Below are 24,562 nucleotides of genomic sequence, written 5' to 3' on the forward strand. Positions count from 1 at the left end.
AAGAGAGAAAGAGAAAGAGGGAAAGAGAGACACAGAGAGAGAGACAGAGAGACAGAGACAGAGAGAGATTGAGGCAGCAGGGAGTTGCAGAGTAAGCAAACTTACAAAAAGGGGATCTCTCTCTCTCTGTCTCTCATACACATGCACACATACACAGGAAGGTGGTGTGCAGGTGACTAGAGAGCAAACTTGCAGATTAGCTTTGTGGTCTATTCTTGCCTCCTCCCCTCCCTAAAATCCAGGCAATAATAAAACTCTTTGGATTGAATGGAAAGTTAGAAATTGGTGTGAATTGAAATTCAAAGGCCGAGTCAACTCCCCCACCCAAATTATTTCCTTCATCTGCTCTTTTATAATTTAATCCAGCCTTACCCAAACTAATATATTTTGGGTGTCATGAACCACAGTTCCCATCATCCTGTAACTATGCTGGCTAGAAATGCAATGCCTTATTTTCTCTGCATTATGCGCCTAGGAGGCAGTAGGTCTGTGGGATTTAGATGTATTTAAACATTTGTTTCTTATGCCTAATTTATTAAATCAACATCTAATTTGAAATTAAAAGTTTCTGAGAAATCCAGGGTAGTTTACAAGCACTAGCACTGCTTAAAACAATATTAAAAGTATGTATTTTAAGAAAGAAAAATAGTAGTAGTAATTTACTAGTGCTGTTTGGCCATAAAATGTGTTGTTGTTTTACATATGCCTAGCTCAACAGTGTGTTTGGAGTTGCCTCTAAATGGGTGAGGATTGCACTGTTCATATTTTCCTTGGGAGAAAGTTCTATAATGGGAGTGCTGTCTCTGAGAAGGCTCTGCTTGTGGCCACTGTTCTATAAACCAAACCAGGGGGACCATCTGGTCTAAATGGATGGTAAACATAGATGATTAGGGGGCTGGAGGCTAAAACATATGACAAATGTTTGTGGGAATTGGGTATGTCTAGCAGTGAAAAGGACTGGTGGTGACATGATAGCAGTGTTCCAATATTTGATGGGCTGCCACAGAGAAGAAGGGGTCAACCTATTTTCCAAAGCATCAGAAGGCAAATAATAGATGGAAACTAATCAAGAAGAAAACCAACCTAGAACTAAGCACTTGTGAAAACAACTAACCAGTGAAAAGGCTTGCCTTCAGAAGTTGTGGATGCTCCATCACTGGAGGCTTTTAGTAGAGATTGGATATTCCATTGGCTGGAATGGTGTATGTCCCCTGCTTGAGCAGGAGCTTGGACTAAAGACCTTAAAGGTTTCTTCCAACTCTTATTCTTTGAGACAAGTGCTGCCAACCTCTCCCCTCTCCTCGTCCCTTCCTGGGCACAGAGAGAAGGAGGGAAGGAAGGAGGGGAGTGAAACAGGAAAAAAGTAAGGGAAGGAAGGAAGGAGATGGGAATGAAAAGGAGGGAGGCAGGGAAGAAGGGGAGGGAGGAAGGAAGGAAAGAAGGAAAGAGAAGGAAGGAAGGAAGGAAGGAAGGAAGGAAGGAAGGAAGGAAGGGAAGAAATAAAGAGAAAGAAAGAAAGAAAGAAAGAAAGAAAGAAAGAAGGGAGGGAGGGAGGGAGGGAGGGAGGGAGGGAGGGAGGGAGGAAGGAAGGAGGGAGGGAGATTGGAATAAGAGGGAGGGAGGGAGGGTCTGAGGGAAGTCCTGCTTTAGCACTTGGCCACCAGCAGCCCTGTTGCCCTTTTGCCTTCCCCTGGTGGTCTCCCATCCTATTGCTGAGGATGCTTTGATTACAAAGCCAGGTTTCCTCACATGGAGAGGGAGTGGGCCTCCCTCTGACCCACGCACTTTGTCCTCCTGCACCCACCATGAGCAACCTGGCCAAGGAGAGTGAGCACAGCAGCAGCAGCACTGAGGAGATAAGTGCAGCTGGGCACCCCCTCGGGGAAGTGCGGCTAGGCTAGGCAGGGCTGTGGGGTCCTGGTGCCGTGGGAGCTCAAGGGCCAGGCTGGGCAATTGACCTCTGCTGCCTAGGGCTCTAGGCAGTCCATGCCACTGTCCAGGGGCCCCGTACACAGCCTGAGGCTCAGTGAGGCTCCTCCAGTGGACCATGCCCTGGTACTCGCCCCCTGTCCCACCCACTCTTCCCCACCCTCAGATGCGACTCATTCCTGCCCAGGCCTGCACAGGTGCCTGACATGAGTGACATGGAGCTGACCATGCCCACCCAGTAGGCCACGCCCATGCCAGCCACACCCACCCGGCCCCCCAATGGCAACCACGATGCTGATGCGGCCCTCAATGAAATTGAGTTTGACACCCCTGCTCTACAGCAACAAAGAAATCAATGAATGTGATTGCAATTCACATCAGTATTCAATATTACTCACTTTAATTGACACAAAGCCCCAGTGATACAGTGCACTCTGCCATACATTGGGAATGAAGCAGCTGCATGGAGTAAAGACCTCTCAGCTTGCAATATTTCTCTTTCAAGATTTTCCAACAAGTACTTGATAACTATAGATAAATAAAAGGACAGAAGGGTATAAGTCTTTGTAAATACCAAATCCTTACCAAATCCTAGTTTTATATTAAACAGACAAGCAAATCACACAAAAGCATAAAAATGACACTAGAGCCACTTATAGAGATAAAACTAGACCAGCATGATTCCTTGGGTCAACAATGGCAGAGCTTCTAATGTATTGCCTTCCCTCGAAAAGTTGGGATTCATTCAGAGAGGTATCTGCCTTGAAAATAACCCATGTTGAACAGTATAACACAATCAAACATCAGCACAAGAAATGTTTGATGACATTTTGTGTTATGTCATAATCTGTTTTATGATAATGTTTATGTCATAAAATGTTTTATAAAATTTAACAGATTTCAATTCCATTGGAGTCATAGATCGGACGCATTCTTTAAATTAGCCCATTTGGTTTAAAAAGCTTTGCCCTATGGTGCACCGATTTGCCCAGTTACAGGTTACAGGAATCAGTGTTTTAACAGGATATATGGATTGACTAGAGAATATACAGACAGAAAATAAAAATGAAAAATGCTTAAAGCTGTACGTTGTCAGACCAAATGTCTGTAAAATCAGCGTAATTTGTTGTAGCAAGTTTCCAAAGTCTAAATATGTAAAGTGGTATCAGACTGGATATGAAGGCCAGAGAATTGGGGGTTAGGCCATTAGAAAGAAAGATTGTTGCAGACATTTTTATGCCTTAGAAGTTTAGATGAAAATTCCCAGGTCAATAAAAATTTCAAAAAAGCAAATATACAGAAAGCTTCTAAGAGCTCATACATGAACGAGTTGGTACCTAAGATTGAAAACACAAGGACAAAGTTTAGGTTAAAACAGAAACATATTACATCTGAATATGAAGACTTTCTCTGGACATAATGCGATCATCTTTCAATACAGGATGGAAACTTTAAACTACAGAATGTATAATAATGACCGAATAAAGTGTTCTTCTCTAACGAGTCGGCAAGTAGATCTTCATTTGGCTGAAACATGCCCAGAGGTTGATAATTTTCTGAAAAAATCTTCAACAATTCTTTTTGATGTATTAAGAAGTTCAGTAAATAGGAAGCAGTCACACAATCATATGGCTTGGAACTTTGGCTGAGCTGCATAGCTACCTGAAACAATGGTTGTAGTTTTTCAGGATCCTGAAATATGCAGAAAAAAAAAGTTTTAAATACTAACTGGTGAGTCTAAATTGTAACCCGCTCAGTCATCTGGATATATAAACAGAAATCTTGACTTCTGATTAACATAGTTAAACAATGTCTAATCAGTGCCAGAAGAATTTTATGTGTGGTAATTTTGAAACTGTCAATATCTAGTCAACATGAGTGAATTGGATGATCACATAAATTTCATAATAGATAATAAATAAATAAATAAATCTGTGAGCTGTCCCTGTACCTGAAAATAAGGCAAGAAAGGATGAAGTTTCATTAGCAGATCAAATGCCAAGGTCTTTACTTCGTTAAAAGTGCTGGCAAAACAGTGCAACAAACTTTCGGCATGAGAACTGTCCACTTCTTGGGTTATTTGGAATAATTCTTGACTTTGGCCTATTAAAAATGAAAATATTTACAAAGACAGCTGATTTGGAGCATGGCTGGAAAAAAACAACAATCAACCATGAGCAATATCCCTAATGGATCTTATTATCTGGAATTACTTACCATATTAAAAACCCTAAATTTACATTATTATATGATAGACTATGGTGAGAAAAAGCTTTCTTATGCAGTAGGGAAATGCCACATGGTATCATTATCAATAATAGCAACATCAAAACAATATCTCATTGTTACACCGTTTCTGCTTTCAAAGGAGCCTAATATAAGAATTATAACCATCTTCAGAGTCTTTCCATGTGCACTTCACCAGAATTAGTATTGCTTACTTGACATCTATAACCACAGCTACATATGCATGTTCAGGCTTGCAAGTTCATTTTTTAAAATATCAGCTGCTGATACTGAAATCAATACGTATTTATTGCAGAAAGATCTTAGCCTGTATGAAGCCATCTGTCTTCCTCTTTCAGGTAGATGCCTAACTAACAGTTAAGGAAAAGCCTAAAACTAGGCTGTCATTGAAGATTCACAGCTACCCAGCTAGAGTTGTCCAGAAGTTGAGTCATGACAACTGCACTTATTTTCTTTTTGGTTTGAAACTTTTCATTTCAAGTAGTTTCTTCAATCTGAGTAAGTTGTTAGGGAAATCCATTTATAGCTTCCAGGGTGGTTTTCATTTCTCAACTAATTTGAACAGGTTCATTAGGTGAGTTGCTAAAAGTAGTTGCTCCTAAATCCTTTCTCCTCAGTGGGTCATTAAGTGTGGCCTCCCTGCTGAACCGGTGAAGTGGGTCTTTATCATCCTGGGGACTGATGCTTGAGCAGCATAAAAAATAGGGGATTGTGTCTGAGGCCTCCATTTAACTGAGGGAAGGATTTTCCACTTTGACATAAATGGATTCCTTCAATCCTCTCTCAAACCATCTCAAACCATGGACAGGGAAGGTAGATTGTTATCTATCTTTCAGGGAAGGTCATAAATGGCTTATCATGTGATTGCACCTCTCTGCAAAATCATAATTGTGAGTTGGTCATGAGAGCACCTGGATCATGATCACATGCTGTAATAACTGAACTTGAAGACTGGTTGTACATCTATTTTTTTTTTCAGTACCACTGAAAATTTAAACAGTCATTTTTAAATGTAAGCCAAGGACTACTCGTGTACCTTAGTGGAAATATATCTGTAGACTCCTTGTTCTGAATGGATCTCAGCATGTACTTTGTTTCTCTAACTGAAGCATGTCAAGTCAAAAAGAGAGCCATAAAATAAACAATAGCTTCTTTCTCAGATTTGTTTCTGATGAAAGCAGTCATCACTTTTAAGTGCATAAAAGAGCAACTTAAACCATACCAGCTATGTTATTTAAGGAAGGGACCCTCCAGCATGTTTATAACTACAGGTAGTAACATTATATCATCCAAACATAGTTCTTATAATCTAATACAGGGGTTCCCAACCGGGGGTGCTCATACCCCCTGCGGGTGCAAGATGATATTGCAGTGGGTGTGAAAACTTGGGTTTTCAAAATTATAGTGTATATGCATAATTCATTGCCATTATTTCAAACTTTTGTAAGGGGTGCGAGAATGTATCAGAAGCGTTCTAGGAGTGAGGGATATAGAAAAGGCTGGGAGCCGCTGATCTAATATAAAAATATTCTTATCCTTTAACAATTTTATTTTTGATATGAAAAAATATTTTAAAACTTACATTAACTTAAGTATTTCCTGTAAAATCATTTTAATATGATTCTGTTCTTTAAGGTAACCTACCTTCTGAATTAGGAAATATGTCAGCTATTGTTCCCAAAAGAGTCAGTGCAGTAAATCTGCTTGAATGGGATGAACCAGGAAACAAGGATTCAAAAAGTATACTGCAGATGGAAGAGATGAAATCCTAAAGATAAAGCAGTAATTACATTTTTACCTGCGATAATGATCAAATACAATTTTCCTTTGGAAAGAGGAATACATGTTTTTAATCTATGCATATATGTAGACTATTGTGGGGAAACTCTCAGTTAGGCTGGAGAGAGGGGCCAAGTGAGCCAAGGTTGAAGTCATTGTAAACTGCAAATGGTATAAGCATGACCTCCCCCCAAAATTCATGAAGTCTTATCTGGAGCTCCCAGGAGAAGGCAAGCAGTCTGCTGAGATTCTTGTGACATAGGTGATAAACAATGAAGTTTCAGCCTGAGGCTATTCATGAGTAGATCTGGTTGCTTATACCTAATAATACCATATATTTGAAATCTATGTGTGAAAAATTCTTGGTGTCCTGGTTCACTTACACATCAACCAAATCATCCCTCCTTATCCTCTGATCCTATAACACAATAACTAGGTCAAGGCCTGCTATTCTGGAGAATACAAATTATCCATGAGTCTTCCATGGTTCTCTTATCAGCCTTTGTGTCAGCAGAATGTGGACAAGCCTTCACTGAGTCCACTGGCAGAGCACGCAATAGTGGTCACAGTTAAGGCGCCCCATCTCATCAGAGTTTGAGAGGTACATTCTGCAGCTGCCAAATTATGTAAATTCTTCAGTGCAGTGCCCTACTCTTAGAAAGTCCACAGCTCCGTCACTTTTTCTTGGAGGAATAAGTATCTTAGACACTATCCCACAGCTGATTTCAACAACGTGTGCCTTGGGGAAGATGGGTTGACCACTATTTTCCTAGCCTAGCGGTAGCTACAGTAGATTACCAGGTACATATAAAATGCTGCTCCCATCATTAATGTTGTAAGCAAGTTTTATGAACTCAGCCATTGAGTGAACAGCTTATGCATTTTAACTTTTCCTAGTCTAAGGTAAAATTAGCTTCTCTACTCAGCTGTCCCATTCTGATAACCTGAAGGTTCTACCTGGTCCTCGAAAGATGGATTGCCTAAATCTTGATTTTAGAACTAGCTAACTAGAAAGCTTAAGCAATAGAAAGAAGACTTTTTCACCAATTTAGAAAAACTGACATGTAAATTCCTGCACAATAAAAAGGTAAATTTTGCAAAACTGATTTTGAAATCCATTCACTTAAATTAGCCATCTATATGGAGTACCTATATATTTTGTTCTTTTCTTTTCAAAAAGCCTGAATAAACAGAGCAGCAAAGATGAAATTGCAGAGTATACAGGGACTCTGCAACTTACAACCAAAATTGTAAATGGAATCTTGGTTGTTGAGTAAAGTGGTTGTTAAGCGAGACACCCACATGACTTCTGCACTTAACAACAATCCCAACATTCCTGGTTGCAATCATTAAGTGACCTCCCAGGTCACTAAATGGACAGAATGAAAAGGCTGCCTGCTTCAGCTCTTTCACTTTCAAATGTTCCTGCAGCCCACCAAAAGATTTCAGCTTCCCTCCATGCATGGAGGAAAAAATCCTTGAGAGGTTGTTTTCAGCTTCCTTCTGTCCTGTCCTCCCCACTCTTGCAACCTTCCCTGCCGGCTTCCCCTTTGATTTTATAGGGAAGCCAGCAGAGAAGATTGCAAATGGCAATCACATGATCATAGGGTGCTTTGCAATTGTTTGTAAATGCAAGCCAGTTGACAAGTGCCCAAAATGTGGTCACATGACTGAATGGGGGAAGGGCTTCTGCAACTTTTACAGTAGCCAGAAGTGCTTTACTGAGGCTATCATGATGTTTGATGGTCACCTCTAGTCAGTTTCTTTCTTTTTACCTTGTACTAACACGGAGTTGGTCCTGACACAGAAGTGCATTTTTTGTTGAACAATTTCCTCCGATCAATGACACATGCTTTCTATTAGAACATACACAAATACTTATATGGTATATTTTTATCTTTTAAGCATGATATAATTCAGCAATTTTTGGTGCTAACCCTAAATAAAACTTCAGTTTGCATGCACCATAGCAGTGTTTCTCAACCTTGACAATTTTAAGGCATGTGGACTTCAACTCCCAGAATTCCACAGCCAGCATTGCTGGCTGTGGAATTCTGGGAGTTGAAATCCACATACCTGAAAATTGTCAAGGTTGAGAAACACTGCCAGAGAGCCTTCTATGATATCACAGCATAACTAACAAGCTGACTGCCTGTCCTGCATTATGTGTATATTCTATCAATACCAATCTATATTTCAGCTGTGAGCACCCAGATTTCTTTTCAAGAAAAGAGTACAAGAATTAATATCACTTTCCAGGAATAAAAATGAACAATAAAAACTTACTAAAAACATCACATTCATAGACAAGAATTTTCTATACTTTTCAATTTCAATGTGCACAATTTCAATGTGCACATAATACACATTGTTTAATGGTTCAAATCTACTCCAGCAATATAGTTGATTGATTCTATCCTGTGTCTTCAGGCCTGTGAAAGCTCAAATGCTTTGTACATGTAGCATAAGACCCAGTTTAGTTTTGTACATGTAGCATAAGACTCAGTTTAGGACAGAACACATTATGAAATATTTTAAAAGGCAAGCACAGTCAATACTGAATTAAGTTCATTTCCTTTATGTTAGAGTAAGATAATTTTACATGACTTTTTTTTCTATCTCATACCTTAATTTTATAAATCACAGAAAATCAACTGCTTATTTTACTTTCCTCTTCTGTGGTTACTGAAATATTTGAAATTTACACAAAAATATTAATTATTTAGATTAGAGCAATTTACAAAACCTACTTGATACTGTTGCAAAGTTGTAGGTGGATCCCATATAAGTGATTGATTAATTAGACCTTGTTTAGACTTCAATTGCTGCATTTTATGAATTGCCTGGGAGCTTTCATATATCCGGCAGAAGAGCTTTTTTTAAAAAACCAAAAACAAAATAGAATTCAATTAAAAAGATAAAAAATGGCATTACAAATTAGTTTACATATTTAAAAAATCAATAAAGACTTCATGGAATTTCATTTGTATTGCATTTCCTTATAGCATTTTGAGAAACAAGAGTATGTTTTACATTCACATTTTAAAATTACCTTTTTCAGTAACGAACAAATCTGTTGCCTCACTGCTGCTGATTGGTTGTTCAAGTTGTATCTAATAAAAAACTGTATCAGTTGCATTTCTTCTATGGAAATTACTTCTGTGCTACGGTGACTTTCACATAGTAAACCCAAAGCATCTATTCGGACCTTTAAAATTAGAAGCAAATTTTTAATTATCTGGTTTCTCTGAAACATTAACTCTAACATTTCAAACGTTGAGAGAGGTACCTCATCGTGTTGGTGAACCAAACCTTGTTTTATACAGCTCACAGGCACAAGGCCGTCTTGTAGTATGATTGCAAACTGCAAGTGCCCATGAGCCCTGGCCGTTCTCAAGCATGCCATCAGGGCTCCAAGAGCTCCTCTGGTTTTGAAAGATCCTTAATAAAATACATAAATTCCAATTAACAAAGATAATGGTTAGTCACTCATTTCCTTCTCAGCTAAGCATGCCCATAAAGATCATTTCCGCCAAACAGATTAATCTAGCTTAATTTGTATGATACACACAGATGTGACTCCATATTACAAGCATTATCATGGCATTTAAATATTAAGGCCATATAAATATAAAAATGCTTTATTGGAAAGGAACAGCTTATAAAGCAATCATTTGAATTTGACCAAAGACATGGCTATTCTACTGACTGGAAGACATTCTATGAAATAATATGAAAGTCCTTCATAATATGAAAGTCAAAGTTTCAATAAAAACAATAAAATCATGTTTTTATTAAGGTTAGGGAAAAATATGGTTATCTTTAATAATGTTTATGAAGAAAACTAATCCAACGGGGAAATGACCAACTTTACTTAGTTTGTAATAAAGAAAATAAAATTTGTATTATTAATTGAAATATTTCAGAATAGAAATTTGAAATATTTCAGAATAGAAATTCGAAAGTATGTTCCCAGTCACCAAGAGCCATATTTACTTATCCTTTAAATATCTAAGAACTTGGAATTCTACTCTCCCCCAAATTCCCTTCAAAAAATAAATTTAAAAAAACACTATCACCCCAAACTCAGCCTATTTATGGACACATTATACTACAACATGTTCAGTATGAGATAAAAGGTCTTACCAACATTAGACTCTGTTGAAATTTGAAGGATTTTAATCATGTAGTTCACACTTTCTGGGCTACATTTTAGCAATTTTGGTAAGTAATAATCTGTTACATAGGTGGCTTGTTCTGGATTTCCATCACATAAGATCAAAAGCAGAGGAGAAACCCATGTCTCATGCCAACTATCAATCCAAGTGCTTCTTTCCAAAGTGGATATAAGATGCCTCTTGTGATTCACAAACATGATTTCCAATAAATCACTTGCATAAGGTGCAAAAGACTGATCATTCATTACACCCAAGATTTGTACAGGAATTGTTCTGTCAATTTCCAAAAGATTTTCAATGCCAATACACTCCACAAGATATCCAAGTGATGAATATTTGCCTTTAACATGCCATTCTAAACCTAGCAGGCTTTCAGTTAATTCTGAGAAGAAAGGGTCTGGTTTTATTATGGATTCTTTCACAGCAGTCTGATGAATTTGAAGCAGATTTTTAAATATTAGCTTGGTCTGGTACCTAACTGCATCTAGTGGATGTTCCCAATGTGCGTACACATAGTCCAACATTTTACCAATGGTTTCCGAGTTTCCATTGAGATTGAACTTCAGAGTTCTTGAACTTGATTGAAGACAATCCATTGCTACATTGGTCCAAATAGCTAGAATTCTGGATAGAGATGCTGCCATTACAGACTCTTTTAACCTTGGAGAAACAGAGTAAACTATAACAGAAATACATGAACATATTTTAAAACAAACTGAGTATTAATGCTCAAGTGTCAAGGGTCACAGATGTAGATTTTTTTCCTCCTTATTCCACCTCTTATTTACATTGATGTGAAAGCTTTTGATTTATAATAAAACCATTTCTTATACTTTAATTATTTTTTTAGCTGTGCTCAATGTTTGATTTTTTTTTCTTTCTTCTTCACAATTTCTTTCTCTTTCTGGGTTATATATTTTAGAATATATGCAAGCTGCTCTTCGGATGCAGAAATATTTCTAAGTAGTAGGGAAAACTATAATGGGAAATGTGAATCTAATTTACACTGTTAAAAACATAAAAGCAATGCCTGGTACCTTCTATAAACTGGATGAAGGAAAACAAATTGATGCTTAATGTAAGTTGGTAATGGTGCTACTTGTAAGTAAAAAAAGGGAGTTCAAACAATAGTTGGACCATCTTAAGTGCCTCTACAAAGTAAGTGACAATAAATAAAGTTAAAGAAAATACTTTTCGATTTCATTTAACTATATAGTGCCACCCATTTTGTGTTTTACAGCTGAAAGAAAAAAAACTTTGGCATATTCAATATAAAGTCCTTTACACAGCTTGAGAAAAAAAAAACCTTCTGACCAACTACATGATATTTTCTACAAAAATCCAATATCATTGTGCTCATGTAACAGTAATAAGGACAGTTTTTATGGCACTACAATAGCTGGGTGATTCCATGAAGACCTAGTTGGTCATTAATGCAGAACCCAGCTTAGAATGAGAAAAAGGGCCCATCTAGAAAGAAACAGAAATGCAAAGTTTGTTTTGCTTAATACTCTATACACATAAACAAAACTCTCTAAGTCATTAATGTATTGCTTTGTCAGCAGTCAACTTTAACCTGTCTGCCCACTCATTTATCCATTTAAAAATTCAACTGGCAAGAGATTGCATAATACTGCACTACTGCTTTATTGACATAATCTACCCTTTGTCACCTTATCTTCTTTAGAAAGACTAGAATTTGACACTTAAAAAAAAAAAAGAACTGAAATCTGGAAGACCAACTGACTCCTCCCTTGTCCCCAATGTAGATGCCCATATTCTGACAGCTTTTCTAACAGAAGATCAGGACAAATATGTTTGAAAAAAATATAATAAATGGTGTATATATTTTTCTAAGGTTTCCCTTTAGCATATGATTCTACATATTTCTAAATTTTTACCCAGTTTAGCAAATTATCCAGTCTAAAAATAATTTCAAATTGGTTTCAGACTAATTTCAAGTTCAATTCTGGCTGAAGATGAAATTTAAAAATGCTTATGCAACTCTCTGTTCTATCATGGCTGGGGCATTATATTGTATACAGCTGCTAATGAAAAATATTAATGTGTAGATACAGCTCTCCCTCTCTTCTTCCTTACTCTCTGACTGCCTAAAGTACTTCAGAAGATTAGGGAACTCTGTAGAAAAGAAGTGGTAGAAAGGAAAACAATAGGCCAAATCAGCCTCATTGTCTTAGTTAGACAAAACCATTTCCCCATGAAGTTAACAGTGCTTAATTCCAGATAGGCAGACACAAGACTGTAGCCATGGGGAGGCATTTACAAATAATTTCTGCCTATTTTCTCTACAATAACAATTTTATGACACTCTCTCTAGCCAGCTTTCATGCAAAAGGCAGTCTAGAACCCACAGAGTTCTGGTTTCTAAACCAGAACTTCAATTACTAAATTCACACTGGCTCTAAATATTCTATTTAATGTTATATTTCATTATTCATAGGATTTACAGTGCAAGTTGAGCCTTGTCAATGAAGAATCTGAGTTTCATTTATATTATTAAAACTATAAAAAATAGATTTTACCGTGTGCTTAAAGTCAGCAAAACAGAGGCTATATCCAAGAGTAGTTTCTCTGCATTCTCTTCCATGCTGTGATCTTTCCAATCTAACATAGCAAGTGCTCCATGGCAAAGAAAAAGGAGGACTGAGTCAGAAAGTTCAGCAGTACAAAGACCACCACAGCTGACCACAAACCACTTTGGCACATCAGAACAATTTAATAAGCCACAAATCAAGTCACTGATCTGCAAAAAAAGCAATGGAATATAACTATCATATAAGAGGGGAAAAAAAATAAAAAGTATGGTTTACCAGATCACTGGAAGGCAAGAATTTACAACAAAACTGGCAAAATGCAAGTTATTTCTTATACACCTGACAATGAATGGAAATTATGAAGCTAAATTTCAAATAGTACATACTGTATGTTTCCAAAGCTGTCCTGTTCTAGTATTTATGATTGCTATTTGTCTCAATTTTTACTCCCCAAGCACATGCCTTTTCAAGGTGCATTATAAGCTATCCCCAAATCTGTATAGGATTGCATTTACTCATTGTCAAAATTCAGATCCATAGGTTGAGTAAATCTGTGGGACCAAGAGGTGGCGCAGCAGTTAGAGTGCAGTACTGCAGGCCACTTTAGCTGACTGTGTTCAGCAGGTCAGCGGTTCAAATCTCACCGGCTCAAGGTTGACTCAGCCTTCCATCCTTCCGGGGTAGGTAAAATGAGGACCCAGATTGTTGGGGGCAATGGAAATATATATATATATATATATATATATATATATATATATATATATATATACACACATACATACATACATACATACATACATACATACATACATTGCTTACTGGTGTACACCGCTTAGAGAGTGCTTGCACTTAAAGCGGTATATAAGTCTCATAAAATAAAAATAATAAATAAAAATAAATTATAGTTGCAATTTTTTAAAAATCAACTGATAATTGTCCCTGTGAATTCACTGGGATTAACTTCCAAGTAAGTTTTATCTTGTCCCAAAGCGGTTTATAGTTAAATGTTATCTGATTGCACTGTAGCAGAATTTACATAAAATATGAAACTTTTAACTAATATAGAAATGGCTACTCTTTCAGTTACTTCTCTTTCTTCAATTAACTTAATATTTCAAATACACATTCAAAATTAATTTTATGCATATTTTTACTTTTTTCAAAAGAAACACACTAACCAAGCAAGGTAACCTCTCAACAGGTTCAAACATAGTCTTAATAAAAAGAACAACAGCCAATCCCGCTGAAGTCTGGACTGTTTGCAGAAGGTCTTCTAAATAAAAGAAAAAGATACTAGAATTATAAATGGTGTTTAAAGTACTTGAGTACTATCTTGCTTTTCTGAAATAATAAGGTAATTCCTACTATATTTTTTATATTGCCTCTAACATGCTAATTCTCATAATCATACCAGTCACTAAGCAAAAAAGCGCTCCAGTCACTAAGCAAAAAAGCACACGACCGTGCCAGACTTATGATATCACTTCTATTGTTAAGCAATCACAGTGGTCGTTAAAAGAGACATCACATGACAGCAACATGCAATTTCACATCTGCATTCTCCATTAATTCTGCTAGTTATGAAGACTGATTTTCAAAGGTGTCTTTTATTATAACCATTATAATTTTGAACAGTCACTAAAAAGATAGTTGATACGTAAGGTATTCCTGTATCCTTTTTGCAAGTAGAATTGCATTCATAGAAATTTTTAAATCCAGTCCAAGTTAAAAAAAAATAAGCAAGAGTGACATTATTTTAATATAAAGATTCTTATTCCTGAGTTTAGCTTTCTCTCTCTTTTGAAATAAACTTATGAAGCAAATTTTAAATGAGGGGGTGAAAATCATTAAATAAATATCTCATATTCTTCAGACTTGTTATTAATGGCCAATGGCCAATGACCAATAAACAATAAAATAGTTTTAAAAACTTAAATTATTAGAACTATTTACCATTGTTTAAGAAGCATATAAAGCTGTTCAGAAGTCCACACATACATTGCCAAATGGGAGAATCCAATTTCTTCCAAAAACATCTCTGTATATTTTCCAGAACTCTCTGAATCAATGTCATGGAAACTTTAATTCCCATAAGCAAATCATGCATCAACCGAGTTTGAGCAATGTGATTTCCACTAAATTTCCTTTAAAAAGATATATATATAAAACAAATTACTATTTCAAATCTGCTTCTGAGGTCTTTTAACCACCAAAGTAGATTTTGGGAGCAAACTTTCCCAACCTTGAATAAAAGTCCAAAATTGTTGGGAAGAATATGCAGAATATCTAAATAGATTAAATACCAGAATTCAAAAATGTTATCACTTAAATTTCAAAACTGTTTTGATAAACTTTATACCACTAAACCAAACAAAGCAAAATTTTAACTTGAGGAATATGCCGTATATAAATATCAGATTGCTACAGCTAAAAGAAGGTATTCTCCCAAATAATCTTTAAGTTTGCATTTTACATTTTTCACACTTTACATTGCAGCTTGAGTACTGGCACTTACCGATTTTCTTCTTGTATTTTAAGTACAGATTTCAACAGGAATTGAAGAGCTATGGAAATATAGTTTTAAAAAAACATATAAATTAGAATTGAGAATTGAGAGAGCTTTCAATATCCTCATCCTTAACCTTCAACTGTAATATCCATACTGAATTCAGTGAAGCGTTCCGCATGTTGCTCAAGTACTGTATATACAGATAATCCTCACTTATCAACTGCAATTGTGACCTGGAACTCTGTTGCTATGGAGCACATCACAGAAAACATCACAGAACTGTGCTGCCTTACAATATCAGTTCCACTTAGTAGTGGTTATGCAAATCATCACAGTTCATTAAGCATAACATCATGTGATCATGACTTGCAACTTCTTCCGGCTTCTCTATTGACTTTGCTTGTTGGAAGCAGCTGTGAAGCCTCCAAAAGTTGTGGGATGCTGCAACCACTGTAAGTATGTCCTGGTTGCCAAGTGCCCAAATCACGATCATATGACTGCAGGGATGCTGCAACAGCCACAATTTTGAGGACCAGTCATAAGTCTCCTTTCTTAGTGCCATCTTAACTTTGAACAGTCATTGAACAAATGGTTGTTAAGCAAGGACTACCTGTAGTAGGACAGTTATACAGCATCTGAATGTCTGAAAGACTGCCTATTACTATAAATCTACCCATTATGAAGAGATAAAATCCAATGTTGTATAAGCAGACATAGATCATGCAATAGCATTTCCTCTTATACGTATTTTCCTTCCACCCACAATCTCTACCTGTGTCTCCCTACAGAATTTGAGAACTCTAAAACTGGCTGCAGGAAGACAGACAACTGATTTTCAGAAAGGAAATCCTTCCAGTATTTAAAAACTGTAATATCTCAAGATATAGAAAATGCTTTTAGCAACTTAGCAACAGAAAAATGCTTCCTATAGAGACTACTATGAAGCATTTTCATCTCATATTTTTCTCTCATTAACAGAACATTCCAACCCAAGAAGAGGTACCAAGCATTTACCTTCTTTGAATAGTATAGTCACACATGATTTACCTGAAAAATTCAAGTACACATTTTAGCATCTTATATTGACTAATCAAAAAATATTTTTTTAACATATAACATATTTTAAAAATGAATCATACCTATATTTATAAGTTCCACACAAGAAGCAAGATTATCTATAGTTTTTCTAATGCAGGAGAAATTTGTAGTTGCTAATTCTTCCTTAAGGCAGACAACAAAACTCTCTGTAGCTTCTGCTATAAGCAGTTCTGGAAGGTCATTCAGGCAACTGTAAATAAAAAAAAAGCATTGCCACATTAAAATGTAAATATTAAAAATTTTAAGTTAAAAACCATATAAATGTTTCTGTCTGAGCACCACAATCTCTTCAGCACTATTTTGTGTTACTGGTTTCGATACGAGACTTCAAAAGAAATCAAAGGAAAATGGAACATATACAGAAAAAGCAGATCTTCAGTTAAACATTTCATTTCATCAAATGTTTCCTGTCTTGCATCTTTGAAATTACACAGCCCATTACACTTTTCCCAAAAATGTAAATATTAGAGGATTTGAAAATATAATCAGTAATTTATCTGAAGGCAAGCAATTTGCTAGCTAGAGAGACATTCCCTAAAGATGGACTCTAGCACGTGTCCAAAAGCTCAGAAGACAAAAACCTTGGACCCAGATTGGATCCTGCAACATTATCCTGGGACACGTATATTCACCTACATTCGTTATTTGCTGAATATCACAAAATTCTTTAACTAAGGTTTGTATTACTACATCACACGTAATATCTCTACCTTTAAGATTTAGTGAGTACATTTCAACACATATCAATAAAGACTGAAGGTAAAGAATAGGATTATAAAGTCAAGAATGCTTAGAACATCTCAATGAATATGACTGTTTTAATCATTTCTAAAATTTATATCTCATACAAAATCTTTTATGTCATATAAAGTCCACCACCATTTATATCATTCATTTTCTCAATATCCATGTTCCCCTGAAGACCATCACAGAAACATGAAGCACTTTCTTAGTATAACATTTAACTAATACCTTGCTAGGACTTTTTTCAAAGGGTTCTTTATATCCAAAGATAAGAATGTTATCCCCAAAATATCTAAACAACTTTTAACCATGTTATTACATGAAGACGTGGAGTCCATCTTCTCCAGTAAAGGCACAATCTACAGATGACAAAAATAAAAATAATGTAACTTGCATTTTTTTCAAAATATACATAGGTGTTTGTGTGTTGTGTGTAATGTATATATCAGGTTTATGTAAAAGTCAGTAAGAAGCACAGTATGTATTAACAGAATGCAAAACAGAATGTATAATAGAAACATAACCTGCAACAAAACATTAGAGTATGGGAAACTCCAGGTCACTGTTCTACCCTTATTTATTTCAGAACCATTTTAGGATATTTATTTCTAATCCCTTCTGTGTAAATTTCCATCTGTCTCCCAACCCCTTGGATATCATTCTTAATTTTATTGAACATAAAGTCAGGATATAATCTTTTACTTTTTAAATTCTTAATATTAATTTAACACTTTTATCAGAATTCTTCCAAGCATGAAAATAACCTTATGTTTCTTACTGGTTTCATCTTTTCCACCAGTCACTATAATTCACACAAATTAACAAATTTGATTTTGCTATTCATATTTATCAGCCTTTCCCAAGTAGATATCCTTCAACTTTGCTGAAGCAACCATTTCAACAGTGACTACTATGGAAGCTATAGTTCCAACATACTTGGAAAGTGCCAGGCTGGGGAAGGTCAGACTACATAATGATTTGGATAATCTTAAAAGATGAAATACTGCTCCTTCTTGACTTTTATTCTTGCAATTCATGAATCAAATGCCTTGCATTTTCAGGCATATAGGTAATTCTATTAAACATCTCTAATATGAAATTAGCTGCTAATCAGCATAGAAAATAACTTACTTTCTTACTGGGCTAATTTGTCTATCTCACATCCTAGGCAGTTCACAGCAAATAATAATATTAAAATACATCATATCCTCTCCCCCAAGGAAATAGAACCTCCTACATTGTTAACTACTTGACTCAAACCCATCCTAGACCATGTTTGGAATAAAAACCAAGATCTTCATGGCCTTTCAGAAAGCTAAAAGGAAACAGTCCCCTTGAATCTTGGATGGGAGACTATTCCAAATGATCTTTCCAAATAGCTATGAAAAAAGCACATTTGAAAGTTTCCACTAGGTGACAACATTTAACAGTAAGATAATATATCTTGCAATAGTAACAGTACATAAGTATGAACTTATAAACAGTATTCACTGTTTTAAAGTAACATTTGTATCCACCACTCTATTTTAAATTGTAGAGTAATAATTGGATCCAACAATGGTGTCCCACAAAGAATAAAAAACAGATTCCTCTCACTTCCTGGCACCACTAATGTGCATTCCAGATTAAAGACTGGGAAGATTCTTAAGTCAATACTGAGATAAAAAACCAACAGGATGCTCTATGTCATCAGCAAAGTCTAGTCATGCAATGCTGGATGTAGCTCTTAAATTAAACAAATACATGATCTAGCATTAAATAAATGTTAAGGAATAACAATTTGATTTTCTCATTTGTAGGAAGGATAAAGAACATGGCCAAAGTGAAATTCATGTGCACAACTGTGCTCATTTTTTATTTGTATGTAAATAAGACTATATAGCATGCATTTAACCTAATTCCATGTTATTCTTTTTACTAGTATAATTAAAATCAAACCTGTTTGATCAAATTAATTTGCTGAATGCCATCTGTCAACTGTGCACACTGCAATAATAGAGAAGCCAGGTTTTGTCCTTCATCATCTGCAAAAGCTGCGCATTTAGAAAGCAAAAATGTTTTAATAGTTCAATAGTCTACATGACAAAAGCTATTCCCTACTCCTCCCTTATACAGGGCTGCATTCAAACAGTACACCTTTTCATGACCTTATTTTCCTGAACAGTTTCTTGAGAATAAACCCACCTGAACAGTGTAGAATTCAGCACAAATCAAATAACTAATCACTGCTATTAATGTTGAGGATATAAATGATCCAGATAACAACAGCATAGGTATTGTTGAGCATGTATGCTCCCTATGACATCACTCCTTTGCAAACAGCACTTCAATTCAGATAGAACAGAACTGATTGTCCAAATGTTACCCTTAAGAAATAGAACTTAAGTGCAATACAATATTGAGCGAGACTTGTTCATTACTAATATAAATAGCCCATTCAAAGCTGAATGACCAACCTGCTTCAGAAAACCAGAAAGTCGGAAGGGCATTTCAAGCAAATCTTTAATACAGAACATTTTTTTAACATCACACATTTTATAATTTCTCTAATTTGCTTTTCACTGAAGAAAATCTTTTTTTTCAAATTGGGGTAGAAAAAGCATATAGACATGTAGACGCAAAAGGGCTGATATTCTCATCTTTAATTCAAAATGTACCCACAAGGGAAATTAGTTTAAAAAAAATCATTATAGCACCACTAAATTATATCTACAGAGACAAATTAAGCAACTTAATTATACTTACAGCGAAGTCTTTCAAGCTGTTGGTATTCAAGAACAAAGCTATCAACCTGAATTTCTTTCTTCTTCTTTAAAACCATTTTGGTAGATTAAAGAATTACCTATTAAAGAATAATATATTTGATATATTAGGACATTGGTTTAAATACAAAATTTAAAAATGAAGTCTTTTTAATTCAGACTTATACTTTGCAAAATCTTTGTCTACCTTATTTCTATATACTCTGGAGAAAAGGGTTTAGGCAAGATTTTCATTCAGACTTCATTAGCCACTATTTCCACCTGAAATACACAAACTCAATCAAAACAAAATCCGCAAAGGTCCAGCAGTCAGAAATTTAAAGCCAAGATTCCAGATGAGGAATCAGCATCTTACTTCTGAAATATTTTCCTGAGAGTAAATCCACATGAGCAATATTGTAACAAAACTAATCAATACAGATTACCTAATTTCAGGTTTAACAAATACTTATTAACAAGTTCCCCCTAGAAGGAAAGCCTACATGTTATCTTGTTTTATTTCTCTATGTACAGTTTGGAAATATCATGTTTTATGATTTATGCCATAGCATTTCATTTCTACCTTTTTTCTACATTACTATTTCTTCCTGTTTCATGATATAGAGCACGGATGTCAAGCTGGCAGCCCATGGGCCGGATGCATCACACTCAGGCCATGCCCACCCTGGCTCCACAAAGGCAAAAAATGTCATGATACGTCACAATCAAGTATAGCACTGGTGATGTAGAGGCTATCATTTGATATAAAGATAGTCCTCATTTAATGGGAATAATTGGGACCAGAGTTTCCATCACTACGGGAAACAGTTATAAGTGAGACATCACATGACTGCATAACTTAGCAAAGGCAATCCCAGCACTTCCTGCTGCCTATAAACAAAGATTAGCACTAAACAAAGATTGTTAGTCATTAATTGAGTCCGTGGTTTACAAGCAGGCTGTCAGGCAAGTAAGTGGCTGCTGCCAGCCAGAGGAGGGGGTAAGATAGCCTGCAAGGCATAGCAGCACTGGGAGTGGCGGCTGCTGGGCAGGGAAACGTGTGAATGGCTTACTGGAATGTGACTTTTCCCTGCTGGCTTCCGCATGACTTTGCTTGTGGGAAGCCAGCAGGGAAGGTCACAAATGGTGGTCACATGATTGCAAGATGCTGCAAGCAACCATTGTTAAATGTGAGCTGATTGTCAGTCATAAGTACAATTCATTCAAAACCATCACAACTTCAGTCACTGAACAAAGTGGTCATTACACAAGGACTACCTGTACTATCTGACGAACACCCCAAATGCATGCACAAAATACATTACAAAAATAATGGAAAAATAATATAATTATGACCATGTAAAACCAAGGGATAGAAAGAAACTAGTTTCCCATCAAGCAACCTTGATACATAACGCAGGTACCAGAAAGAGATGCAAAAATATTAGATATTATTTCTGTTGTGGCTATTGTGCTGGAAACACAGCAAAGGTTAATTTCTCTTGTTATAGTCTCCTAGTTCAAATGTTCTTGAATTCATGTGAGTTCTACAAGAGACAAACTCTACTTAAAACAAAATGGAGCAAGGCTGCTGACCTTAACCAAAAGCTAGCAAAGCACCATGTTGACTAGCACCTGACTTCTCTCCAGAAATATATGGAATAAAGCCAATGTTGGAAAGTAGGATATAACATGTCAAGAGACTATAAAGCTTTAAAAATATTTCATGCTATCATTTGAGAAAGGCAGTTGTAACTGTTTCAATGGTAGCCACTCAAAAAAATGACGTAAGGCTAGCAGTTCAGTTATTTTCCGATTATTTCATACATATCTTAAAAATGTTTGACATTTCTGACATTCAGTATAACCCAAAAACCCATTCTAAACCTTAATCTTCCTGATCCCATTCTTTGTGATAAAGTGGGGGTGGGTTGTGTTAGAAGCCCCTTTTCCCATTTTAGAAAACTTGGGGGATTTTTTGTTTTTGTTTCTTAGTTTATCAGAAACTGTGGTTTCTGTGCCCCATATAACATCAATCTTGTGAACTCTCAAGTTTCCTCTTTCGACTATGTGTTCAAAATGGAGTGGTGTGTGTGCGTAACATGTGTATGTGTGTGTTACGTGTACGTATGGGTAAGATACATACTTTCTTTTGAGAGCAGGCAACAAAATTTCATTTTTAATGTGGGCCAGTGTGCTCACAGTAAAAAAATGACATTATCTTATCTTCTTCTGAAGGTAAATACTTTGTTTTGGTTTGTGTGCTAAACTATCATGAAAAGGACAGCGGTCATTTACGCCTCGTGGCTCCAAATATGCCTGCATTTCTTTTTGTTGACAGCGTATTGGATCCATTCCAGGCTATACCAAAGATGTCCCGCCGCTACAGATGTAACCGTGAAAGAGCTCCGCACTCCATACACTTGACTCTTGTCAAAGGCAAAGGCTACATTCAGAGGACATATTGCAGCTAGGCATCGTTTGCACGCTTCACTGATCCAGAGTTCGAGAACCTCACGTGCTACAGAGCGATGAGCTACTCTGCGGCACAGTACATCAGGCGAGCACTTGCTTAGAACAGAACCCATATAAAGGAAAGGCGTGTTTCGCTCACATCCCGTTCAGCAAGCGCCCCCCAACACTTACCCTCCGGACAGGCCTTGCCATGATCTCCTTCTCTCTACAGCCGGTTGCTAACTCCGCCTCTCCGCCGAAAAGGGCGGGGCATGGGCGCAGTTGAAGAAAGGGCAGCCCAGCCGGCTACGTCTTTTTCTTGAGACGAGAGAAAGGGTCGCGTTGAACGGCGTACGAGCACGCGACTCCTCTGTTTAGGCTCGTCCAGCCTCCACGGCTCTCTGACGGCTTCACCCGCCAATCAAAAAAGAGAGCGAGAGATCGGCTCTCGCGGTAGGGATTTGAAGAAGGGGTGGGATTTTGGGCTGTTGGAGGTTGCCTTGTTGGGGTTCCGCGCTTGCTTATCACCCCGCAGTTTAAATCTCAATGGGATTAATGATGCAGTACTACAATATAGTACTGAGGGGTCCTTGATCTTCTCTGAGCTTGGTTGTTTTTTTGCAGATGTTTCATGATCACACTAAGTAACATTAGTACTAGTCATTGATGATGTTACCTCGTTTGGGTATTTGAAACATCAGCAAGAAGACAACCAAGCTCAGAGAGTACAAGGATCCCCTCATTTCAACCCTGAGCTACAAATATTCTCCTTTATTGGTGTAATATTAATGCTGCGATCGAGAATATTAATTCTGCGCTTGTTGCGATGGCGTTGAGTTTGTAACGAACCTCAGATCAGATCCTGTACTTAATATAGGTCAGTCTCCTTGGTGCAAAGTAAATCCTACAAACCGGAATGGATCTTAAAAGAGCAAGCAGCCTTATGTTTCAATGAATTCAGCGAGGGTGCCGGCTAGAGCACCATCCTGTTTCACCCATTTGGAACAGCCTTTTGCTGGCTGTATCGCACATCAGCGCAAATCACTTTTACTGAATAAAGTACCATCATTGAAGTTTGTAGAGCAGTGATGGCGAACCTTTTAGACACTGAGTGCCCAAACTGCAACCCCAAATCCACTTATGCATTGTAGAGTGCCAGGTGGGTGTGGCCCATTGACTGGGTGGGGCCCATTGACTGGGTGTGGCTGCAGTGATAACAGCAGACTGGGTGGGACTAAAAAGTTCAATCAATCAATTCCAACTTTGCAAGATTTTTTTTTTCCCCCCGCAAGAGATTGAAATTGACTGATTGAATTTTTTTATTTTATTTTTTTTGCACATGGCGGTGGAGACCTAAAGCAAAAAGATTTCATAAAACCCAGCTGAAGGCCTAGGACTGGGCAACGGCATGCGTGCCCACAGAGGGGGCTCAGAGTGCCGCCTCTAGCACCTGTGCCATAGATTTGCCACCACTGTTATAGAGAATAATAAACTACTTTTTTATGTAGTATGATGACCGGTTTCACAAAATACTTGGCCACGAATGAGCAAATGTTTTGGCTTAGTGAAGGTTATGAATCTGAACACTAGATATCAACCGTGGTTCTTGCTTAATACTGTTAAGTCCTATTGTATTATAACCCAAAGAGACTTATTTTCAATTAGTTCTGGTATTCTGTCCAAGGTGGATAAGATTCTTGTAACCCTCTTTGTTCTCTTGTATTTAATAGATATTTTGTTGTTGTTAATTGCGAAGTTGTGTCCGACCCATCGCGACCCCATGGACAACGTTTCTCCAGGTCTTCCTGTCCTCTACCATCTTCTGGAGTCCATTTAAAATAGATATTAGGGCTCCCTTTTAATGAGGTGCATTTTGTTTTTCATTTTAGCCATTAAATAAAGGTATACATTTTAAGCCAACTTATTTACAACTTAGTTAAGGAAGTGATGCTTAATTAAGATGTAAGAAGTATTATTAAAATGGAATGGAACCAAGCCACACAAGTCTGCAAATGCCTATGTCAACTGTTTCTTATTTACCTTTACCTTATTACCTTATTCCAGTGGTTCTCAATTATTTTCTGTCATGCCCCCCCTAGGAAGAAGAAAACATTTCGCGCCCCTCCGCGTGACTGTCTATCCAGTCGGGTCCTTTGCGTGTGTCACGTGCGTCCAATATGACAGTATTTGCCGAGGTCAAACGAGCCCCCCTTTACGGAGCCTCGCGCCCCCCCTGGGGGGCCCGCCCCACTATTTGAGAACCACTGCCTTATTCAAATGTCTCAGTAATAGTTTGTATTATTGTATTATTCTGGTCCTGCCTTAGGC

The 24,562-nt window shown here is 36.9% G+C and overlaps 1 protein-coding gene across 9 annotated transcripts in view; it reads right to left on the minus strand.

The window, feature by feature from the left end:
* Window positions 1-22,519, minus strand: part of THADA (THADA armadillo repeat containing) — a 136,536-nt gene extending 114,017 nt beyond the window's left edge. For 2 of the 9 annotated variants that reach the window (XR_005558474.1, XM_039357755.1), the window contains exons 1-19: window positions 22,427-22,519; window positions 19,989-20,062; window positions 19,785-19,881; window positions 18,978-19,072; window positions 17,268-17,398; window positions 16,337-16,485; window positions 16,212-16,244; window positions 15,204-15,252; window positions 14,642-14,832; window positions 13,867-13,961; window positions 12,677-12,897; window positions 10,102-10,793; window positions 9,245-9,396; window positions 9,008-9,163; window positions 8,706-8,828; window positions 5,821-5,944; window positions 3,881-4,032; window positions 3,408-3,621; window positions 2,328-2,457 (exon numbers count right to left, since the gene is read on the minus strand). Coding sequence is in view for 8 of the 9 variants with exons in the window: in XM_039357755.1 (XP_039213689.1) it covers window positions 2,328-2,457; window positions 3,408-3,621; window positions 3,881-4,032; window positions 5,821-5,944; window positions 8,706-8,828; window positions 9,008-9,163; window positions 9,245-9,396; window positions 10,102-10,793; window positions 12,677-12,897; window positions 13,867-13,961; window positions 14,642-14,832; window positions 15,204-15,252; window positions 16,212-16,244; window positions 16,337-16,485; window positions 17,268-17,398; window positions 18,978-19,072; window positions 19,785-19,860 (2,783 nt within the window). In the remaining variant the exon portion in view is untranslated. Of the gene's footprint in view, window positions 1-2,327; window positions 2,458-3,407; window positions 3,622-3,880; window positions 4,033-5,820; window positions 5,945-8,705; window positions 8,829-9,007; window positions 9,164-9,244; window positions 9,397-10,101; window positions 10,794-12,676; window positions 12,898-13,866; window positions 13,962-14,641; window positions 14,833-15,203; window positions 15,253-16,211; window positions 16,245-16,336; window positions 16,486-17,267; window positions 17,399-18,977; window positions 19,073-19,784; window positions 19,882-19,988; window positions 20,063-22,426 lie in introns of those variants that run through there. The other 7 variants (XM_039357750.1, XM_039357747.1, XM_039357752.1 and 4 more) reach the window with 7 other exon arrangements.
* Window positions 22,520-24,562: the final 2,043 nt, after the last annotated feature.

This window comes from Crotalus tigris, unplaced genomic scaffold (assembly GCF_016545835.1).
Source record: "Crotalus tigris isolate CLP2741 ecotype Arizona unplaced genomic scaffold, ASM1654583v1 scf7180000018941.1685476, whole genome shotgun sequence".
NCBI classification, from domain to species: domain Eukaryota; kingdom Metazoa; phylum Chordata; class Lepidosauria; order Squamata; family Viperidae; genus Crotalus; species Crotalus tigris.